General features: G+C 33.9%; 1 protein-coding gene across 3 annotated transcripts in view; it reads left to right on the top strand.

Annotated features, from left to right (window-relative positions):
- The first annotated feature begins 1,696 nt into the window (after positions 1–1,696).
- LOC108691319 (rho GTPase-activating protein 20-like) overlaps positions 1,697–9,786 on the top strand; it is a 198,887-nt gene continuing 190,797 nt past the window's right edge. For 2 of the 3 annotated variants that reach the window (XM_018198996.1, XM_018198994.1), the window contains exon 1: positions 1,697–2,707. In XM_018198996.1, coding sequence (XP_018054485.1) covers positions 2,516–2,707 — 192 coding nt within the window. In that variant the 5' untranslated portion in view covers positions 1,697–2,515. The remainder of the gene's footprint in view (positions 2,708–9,786) is intronic. The other variant, XM_018198995.1, reaches the window with a different exon arrangement.

Below are 9,786 nucleotides of genomic sequence, written 5' to 3'. Positions count from 1 at the left end.
TCAATATCGCGTAAAAGCGCAACAGAGTTAATTGGTCTCGTGACTTGCGTGGCAATATTACGTCTCGCAAAAATCATTCCTTGTTAAACGAAAATCGATTTATTTTAATTACTCTCGTGATAAAGGAAAACATTTTTAAAAGTTTCTGAGAGAGAGAGGGGGGGGGAGAGAGAGAGAGAGAGAGAGAGAGAGAGAGAGAGAGAGAGAGAGAGAGAGATGATAGGAAAAAGAAACAAGATGTTTAGTAGAAAGTGAAACTAACGCGAGCGCATCTTATATTTCTCATAAAACTCTTGATCTTAATTAAGAAAAAGTCTTGTCTATTTAAGTCGTTCTAAGAAGACTCTCTCCAATACAAATTAATGTATTTACTATGACAAAATGAAAAATTTGGCACAATGTTTATAACAAATTCGAATCGAATTATATATTAAGCACGTCTATTTTACTTTCTACACTCAGAAATAGGCATATTGAAAATCACGAGAACTAATATCGTATCAGAGATTGAGATTAAGACTGAATGTGACTAATCAAAATAAAGTTCATTCGATATTGATTTTTTTCTGATTAGTTAAAAATATAGAATATGTGTTACAATTCAAAACATTAATAAAAATATAAGAATTTCATAGATTGATTATTATATCTGAGTATCTGTGAAAAAGTATAACTTTTTATTAGTTCATTTAATTTTTTCATTTGCCTCAATTTTTATCAAATAAAATCGCGTTTTATAATATTTGTTGCAAATTTGATAGGGAAATAGCTTTACAAATTAGATTAATAATAATTTATTATACACAATTAAAACTCTATAATAAATATTCATGCAAAAGTTCATTTGGATCCACTATGTCTATTCCCACCAGATTCAATTTATTCTTGGTTAACTTTTCTTGGTTTACTTTTCATCTTTTTCTAATTCTTAAAACTAGAAAAAAAAATAAAGAGTTGTTACAAAATTGAACTGAGATTAAAATTGAACTATCATTAATGGAAAGCATTGCTCCTTTAAATAAGTTATTCATCTAAAAAACAAATGCAAAATTCATCTGCAAAAAAATGTGGTTATTGGCTGTATAAGCCAAATATTTTTTTTTTGGCTGATACTTTTTTTTGGCTGATATTGTCAACCATCCTTAAATTCAATCTTAATTTTTAACTTGATAACATAAAAAAAAGGGCATAAAGATTTTATATTTCTTTTATTTAGATTTACTTTTATAAAAATATTTTTATTTACTTTTATGAGTTAGTGCCATTGACGTCTGGAAACGTTATAAAGTTGATATATACATGTAGTATAAAATACGACATGAAGTTGTTCGCGAATGGTACAGCGCAAACTTGAGCGTCTCGACTAAGAGCGTTAATCGCGTAATAATTTAATCGTGTGGAGATGGTGCGCGCACCCGTTACATCATCGCATCGGCTTGAACGCGACGCTAATCTCCCGCGGGGACACGTTTTGTTTACCAACGGCGTGCGGCGGTGCGGTGGTGCGGCTCCTCACTTCGCACGCATCGACGCAACGTCGTAGGTGAAGTGAGGCGAGGAAAGGAAAGAGAGGCGCGGCGCGGGCGGTTAGTGGTGGCCGGCAGGGCAGGCAGCAAGGCGGCAAGGCGGCACGACGACGGACCGCGTGGTAGGAGGCTGCCGCGATTCAATTTCAGTCGAAGCGCGTCAGGCAGACCGAGCGAGTGATCGCCAGGGCAGCGAGAACGAAAGAGTCGGATAGGCATTCTCCTTCTTGCGTCTCGATATTTCGATATTTCGACTCCTCGATGGAAAGGAAGGAAAAATAGGCGCACTCATGGCCCGCATGTCGCGCGTGGTATCCGCAGGTGCATGAACGTGGCTACGTGTGACTGTGGCTGTGCATCGTCGGCTCCCTGCGGCTCCCTTCGCACGTCTTCGTCCCCTCCCCTCCCCTCCCCTCTCCTCTCCTCTCCTCTCCTCTCCTGCCCATCTAACTTCAGTCCATTCGCATTCGCGCTGATTCGCGCGAAGGAGGCTTGTGTGCGTGAGTGTATACTTGAGCTGCTCCAGCATCCAGTTGCTTTTTATTACGTCGCGTGCGCTCCGAGTTCGTTTCGTATACGTCGCGAGATTCAATCCGAGATTGTCATCTGGATTGTTATTCAAACGCGAGATACTTCCGGGAAGTTCCGAATCGCGGGAGAGCGTACGCGAGCATACGTTGATCTCTCTCCGTGATCGCGGGCAGATTTTGAAAAATGCAAATGGCGGCGAAAACGTTGGAGCATTCGCCAGCTACACCGGCCGCTCGTGCGGCCGAATGATCAGATGTGAAACCGTGTGTGACGGGAAATCTCATTTCCAGGGTGAAACCTGGAGCGAGTTCGAGATGGACATTGGCGAGGACACGACGTTTATTCGAATAATCACGTAACTGCAACGGTGGCATCGAGTATACGTGTCAGTGTCACCATGAGTAGTGAGAGCGGCTGCTAAGAAGGACAGGATCTTGATCGACTACGTCCGATCGAGAATGGAATTCGGGGGCTACAAGGGTACCGGACCCCACATCAGGTTGCGCCGTCGCTCGAAATTGGGCAGACGGCTCACCAGGAGGCTGTCCCTCGTTGCGAAAATGCCGGCTGCGATTCTCAGCAGGGCGAACCCACCGGAGCCAAGACCGGTCGAGATCACGGCGATTGCACCTGACAAAACGCAGCTCACGGTGAGTACAGTGCTCTGTTGACTCATAAACATGCCCGTTGATATCGGCTAACTAATAATTCTTCCTAGACATTAAATCTTATATATCATATAATCTTATATATAAAGAGTTGGTATCGGAAATGAATCATATATGTGAGTGCTCGATATATTTAATATATATTTAATTAACTAATTAATGAGATCAAAATGAATTGCATATATATAACATGTTGATTACAAATAACATTGATTACAAATGTATATTGATATAAATTACAAATTGTCTTGTAAGTTTTTATACAGGGTGTCGTTTTGTCAAAAATGCTTGTGTCTATGAAAATTGTTTTTATGCCTGCAATTCTAGTTCTAAATGTATTTTAAATATTTATACAGAATGATTCATTGTAATCTTAATAGACAATTATTTTTCAAAGATATGTAATTTTTTGTATTAAAAAAGACTTCAAATAAGAGTTGAATGATACTTTTATTTAGAATATTTTTTTTTTGGTAAAATTATAATTTTTACAATATTTACCTTTTAAAATTACAATGAATTATTCTGTACAAATAAATTAAAAACACGTTTTATGCTAGAATTGCACGCGGGAATCAAAACAATTTTTATAGGTAGCTACAACTATTTGTGACAAAATGAATTCTTTGACCTCGAGCACTATTCTGGTCGTCGCGAACTGTGAAAGTATTTCCGATGTAATTATAAACAGAACCGATCGCTGGAAAATATATCGTTGTCATGGTTTTACTTGCTCGCCGTTGACGTTACGAAGAATACAAGCATAAATTTGTGGCAGGAAGCAGGCGCAAATTCCAAGGTAGAAATCAAAGCGTCATCGGTTTCAGCGATTAAAATATAGCGATACAAATATATCGAGTTTACACATTATATATATGGGAATAAGAGGTGTTACCTTCGGCATTTAATGTTCTCTCTACAGGGAAATTCTTTACACTTTTCATTCTCGTATCTCGCGGTCCGTTGATTTGTATCGCTTTCGTGCGCACATTGTCAAATATATTCTCTTTGCAAAGTTCGCATTCTGCTTTCAAAGTCATGATTGACATAATTGATACAATTAGATTTCAAACATAGCGATAAAAAGTATGAGCACGTTGACAATTAAATATGTAGCTTCTTGCGAACAAGCGCGAAAAATAAGAGCTGCATCAATTATTATTATACCGTGAAAAAAATGTACTAAATCTTATGTATTTTTTTTATAGTACTGATTTAATGTTTATTTATAGTAAATAAATATTTATTTATTAAAAAAAGATTAAGTTAAATTAAATTAATGATTCTTGTACCAAATAAATATTTACTTAGTGTTCAAATAAATATATACTTAACATAATATAAATAAGTATTCCCAAATAAATATTTATTAATATTTAGTACACATTTTGTCAGTGTACATGTATCTTAAATATGTCGCATAAAAGTCCTGAAGGAAGTAAGATGTATAGAAAACCGGAAAAAAATCGCAAAGAAACATATTGAGATTTACGTCGGGATCAATATACACGTATTCTCACGGCTCTTCCTCAAGTGAATCGGAATAGAATTATTTCGCGTGACGCGGATAAAAAGAGCATTGCGGATGTGTGCGAATTAATGCAATGTAACGTCATTTTCACACTTGCTCTTTCGCGCGGTGCACGCGAGGAAGCAGTTTTATCCGGGTGCCATCGAGGAGAGAAATAAATCTCCAGCCTCCCGATACATGTTGGCTTCCCTCGCGCATTTCCGCCGCGATTGCGATGAAGGAAGTGCCGGATACATGCTCAATCGCGGGCGAAGGAAACGCGTCGTGCGCTCAACTCCGACGTCTTTTCGCAATCGGTCGTAAGAAGGAAAGCGCGATTGATGCCTGGAGCTTTCTATTCATGCGCGAAGTAATGAGCGACATGTCTCTCTCTTTCTTTTTTTTGTGTTTTCTGTCTCATTCTCAAATTGGGTCAACGATTTAGCATGGATTGATGCAAAATCGATTCGGACTTTATGGCGTACATAAATGTAATGTCGACCAAGTATGATTATTGCAGTCGCGATTATGACTTTTCCTTTTCGAACTCTTTCAGATTTAATCTATTCGCTAAAAAATAAAAAAAAGAAGCATTTGAATGTTTCCTGAATCACACGTTAAATAAGAATGTTTTTTAAATACTTGAATACATAAAAATTTTGAAAACTTACATGAAACAGTTAGAACAGTGTTTTATTTCTGACTTTTTCGAGTCTAACAATTTTATAGAGAAATTATATTTTGAAATTTGGGTTTTGTATTACGCATTTGTGACTTCAGGCACATATATTTATCGAACTTGTACAATTTATAGGGTACGTTTATATTATGCGAAAATTTATGAAAATTTGTAAATGATAAATATAATTTATCTACGAAGGAAAATTGAATATAAAATGCTAAGATTTAGTATAAAATTTATACAAGAAGCAATATATGTTTTATGTGTATTCAAATAGAAAATTTTCACGAAAAATTAATTTTTTTATTTTAAAAGGGAGATTGTTGAAAATAATTCTACATAATATTAAAGGAATTGCGTACAAAATCTACGATTCAAACACGAGTTAATTTAGATCACTTTGTAATAATTAGCAACGTATGATCATAATAAAAATAATCAAGAGACGAGTTAACGGTATCAACTATACCTGGATACTTAAAGTAGATTGCTGTTTCACAATTCACTCGTAACTCTAAACGTACAGATAATTGCGACGCGGCTATGCGCCGACGCATTCGAGCAAAAGAGTAAAAGTCCGTGGTCAGTTAAATGCCGATATTCAACCGCAAAGGGTTAAAGAAGATTTCATACACAACGCGCACGTGCATTTGTGTGTGACACGAAACGATAATCGGCAATATTATCGCTAATACTGCGGACCGTTGAGCCGGCGAGCTCTTGGCAAGATCTCTCGTCGATCGCATGATAAGTACGTGTGATTTATGTCGTAATTATGCCCGATTATGTCTGCGTTTGCGTATATTATGCGGACTGTGCTCAGAAAATAATTTGTTACGATTTCTCTTATTATTAGTTGAAGATTACGATTTCGTTATGATTTTTCTATCTCGGGATATGTTATACATGCAAATAATTAGCTAATTAAAACTATTTTCCATTCTAGGAGAGGATATTGTATCTACTCGGATTGCAATGTAAATTTTTAATTGAAATACAAATAAAGAATTAATAGTTTAAACATTTTTTAGAGAATTATGTTAGATTTGAAAGAAATTAAAAATATTAACTAGTTAAATGTATTAGTAATTGTTTTTTGCATAACAAAATTGCAAAACAATATATATTAGGAGATATACTTCTGTTAATCGCATTTTTAATTACTATATTAATTCTTCTTTATTTTAATATAAAGTTTATTGCGCAAAAATATCAAACGAGACAAAATCATGTATCATTCTTGATTACAAGTTAAGGAAATATTCTAATTTAGAAAATGTGATATAATTGTGTTTAAAGTTTCAAATATAGTTACAATTAAAAAAATAAAAATTTATTTCTAATATTAACGATATACCAGGTCTACAAAAAATAAATACTTCTTCGAAATGCTTCTATTTTTCATTTTCTCCAATCTACGCTTGATAAAATGCCTTTGAGCATTGACAGAGTGCATTAAATAGTTTATACGATACACTTAAAAATATCTACGTTTTTGGATGCGTTCCGAGTTACGCATGAAGCGCGTGATGTATTATTTGTTCTTGTTGTTTACCAATTAATAAAGAAGGATAAAACGATTCATGCGTTTCATGTGCACTCTTTATTATTTTGACGAATATCAATAAAATCTTTTAGTATCTAATTTTCGAGATTTTAAATATTTAAAAAATGTAAAAAAGAGAAAAATTAATATTTTGACATTCTAGAAGAGCGTATCTTAAGACGTACTTTTCTCCATCTGATCTTACAGCTTTACAAAAGTATTTGAAGTATCCTGAAATATTGGCGCGTAAAACGCAAGGATGCGTTCGACGTTTCTGCAGTCATTTAATTAGTTATACAATTATGTTGTGTTGTCCTGGCTGTCGGAAAGTCATTCTCGATGAATTATATGGCGCATAAATAGTGTCATGTACATGTAACAAAAAGGCATAAGATATCTTGATATATTGCGGATAAAGATAATCCGTCTAAAGTATAGCAGTGATTTATGAAATGGATCACACATACATATGTATATTACTTCTTATATGAATTCTTAATTTTTGTCTTTATTCTATAATAATTATCCTTCGCATAATTTTCCTTCGCAAATAAATGGCATTTATTTTTTACTTTTTATAAATTTTATGCATACGAACGTTATTCTACAGACTGAACAAGTTCGATGAAAGTATGTGAAGTCTACATAAATGCGGGTATTCTGTAATGCGACGTAAGGTGTTTTTATATCGGTCATAAATATCATAGAAGAGGGGATACCGTGCATCTTTTGCAGACGTTATTTTTTTCGGCTAATCGACCCGAGGAATACTTAAAGGTTATTGACTCGTCGCCTGCGAACGCGAAATTCACTTTCGTTTCTCGAGGAAAGTAATAAAGATATTAATCACATTGTTTCTTAATCACATTGTTTCTTGATTATGTCTTCGATTTTTTTCACTGTTTAACTCGAAATAGTCATCATGAGTTATGGTAGAAAATCTTTTTATTTGCACATACGTACATATATTTTTAAAATTTTAATTACTTCCTTTTGAAAAATGTTGTTAGCAATATAATCTTGAATGTATAATCTTGAATGTAAATTTGTGTTCAAACTTTTAATATTCGGATTTTAATTAAATACGAATTAATTATTAGCGAATTAAAACTCCTAATTCTCGCAGTTTATGTTCTTATTGCATACACATACCAATGAAAAACATGGATCAGAGAAATTGTAATGTATCATACGGGCGACTATTGCTCAGCATATCTACTTACGTAAGTTATTGTGATAATAAAATTTTCACCTTCATTACGTGTTCGATAATCTCTGAGAGATGCGAGTTTCATTCTAGCTATTATGGTCATTCTTAGACAGAAAATTAAGTACAACTCCCCATGGTAGCATCCTTTTTAGTAGTTAGGAAAGGTTAACAAGATGGTTGTTTAGCTGAATAGAGAAAGTGATGTTTGTGTGATAGCGTTTATGGTGCCGTGATTAGAATGTTGGTGCTAGTTATGTCGGTTATCCGACAAGTTCGATTCTCACTCATTACATACTTGTTTATTAGCCGATATATGTATATGCGTATCCATATATGCGAACAGGAACGGCATGGCACAAGTATTTTCACTTGATTCACGACTAATATCGTATTATTTCATTCGCGCTGACAAGTTAATTATGCTTGATGTGGTAAAGTTCTCTAGTTATTACCTCAAGTTAGACGAATTACTTATGTACAGTTTTTCATTCGATCTGAAATAATATACTATCGAAAGAGCATCGTTCAATGTCGGCATTAATATCACATTATTAGAGAACATTTATGAAAAAGATTTCTCGTAGAGTGTAATATTTCTCCTCTTTTGGATATATTTTAAGTAATTTATGTAAATTGTGAAATGATTATAGATGATTATAGGCGAGTATTTGAATAAATAAAATTCAAAAATTAAATTGTTTGAACTTGATATATGATAAGTATATGAATATTTAATAGCTTAATTTAATGAGTTAATTTTAATAAATAATTTAATTTAAATTGTATAAAAATATATATTTTTAAATACAATTTACTATATCTTCATATACTTTCTACAACTATAATTTCTTAACCGTACATGATTACCCAAGTAAATGCGGAACAAGGATTGAATAATTTTTAAACGAGGTTTTAGATTCATTCACTGTACGAGTATGTAAATTGTACGATTGTTCGATCATCGATATGAATGGCTGGGAGAGATAATTCGTAATGTGAACGAGAGAAAGCAATGCTCGAATTAGATCTCCATCCACGTTTATCGCGATATGATTAGGCCGCGCAGTTATACCAGTTATATTTACCTGTACTTTATTGAATCTCGATGCATCACGCACCTATCAATTACTACGTATACATCTTTGCATTCTTATGCATATATCTCTAGACTGGCTCTCATTACAGGCTGAGTCAATTAAGCTGAGATAAAGAATATTGCCGGAATGATGTTGAGTCGCGATGATACATATTAATATCGGGTTTCTTAAAAAAGGCGATGTATCATTACAGTCGATTTTATCAGTGAGTCAGTAAAATTGAGTAATTTTACGCGTCATAAAATTTTGTAGAAAACATTTTAATTCTTTATTCGTAAGTTTCTTTCGATTTGTTTTCTTTGTTAATTTTCAAAATTATTTATTTTCAATTAAAAAAGAAGTTTTAATAATTATCTAAAATTTAAATGAAATGTATATATTGGTATAATTGTTTTGGAATGACGGAATAATGAATGTAAGTTTTTACAGTATCTTCAATAATAATATTTTTTGACCTTTCGACTTATGTATTCATGTTTTATTTAATTTTTTTTTCCATTTGTCAATTGGAATTCCATCATTAGCATGAAACTCTTCTATAATAAGTAGTATTTTTCTGCGAAGACTGTATTTGCTGAAAATATTATGACCAACGTCATAATGTTCGTAGGATGTTATATTTTTTTTGAGAGATGACATTGAACAAGGACACCGAAATTATCTGCCGAAATTTCAACCGTTGTCTTTATTGGAAACCACAGATCGATTGCAAATGTTTTTTTCAAGATATCGGTAGTCGTTGATTATGAAAGTTAATAAAGAATATTTTTAGAATATTTTTCGAAGATATTTTTCTATAATAGAATATTCTATTATTAGAAGGCAGATAATGCACAAGTCAGCTGTAAAATCAGTCGTCGATTTGTGATGCTTTTTGTCCGTCGACTCTTCGGATCTTTGTGCACTGTATTCGTTTGTACCTGCCGCGCGTGCTGCTAATGTCCCATAATTACGCATGCGCCGGCAATTCGAGAAATGCTGCTTGTAGTCGAAGTGCGAACGTGGCGAATAATGAC

The sequence above is a fragment of the Atta colombica genome, unplaced genomic scaffold (assembly GCF_001594045.1).
Source record: "Atta colombica isolate Treedump-2 unplaced genomic scaffold, Acol1.0 scaffold45, whole genome shotgun sequence".
Classification (NCBI taxonomy): Eukaryota; Metazoa; Arthropoda; class Insecta; order Hymenoptera; family Formicidae; genus Atta; species Atta colombica.
The sequence above is the reverse complement of the archived record's forward strand: the minus strand, read 5'-3'. Positions and strand labels throughout refer to the sequence as shown.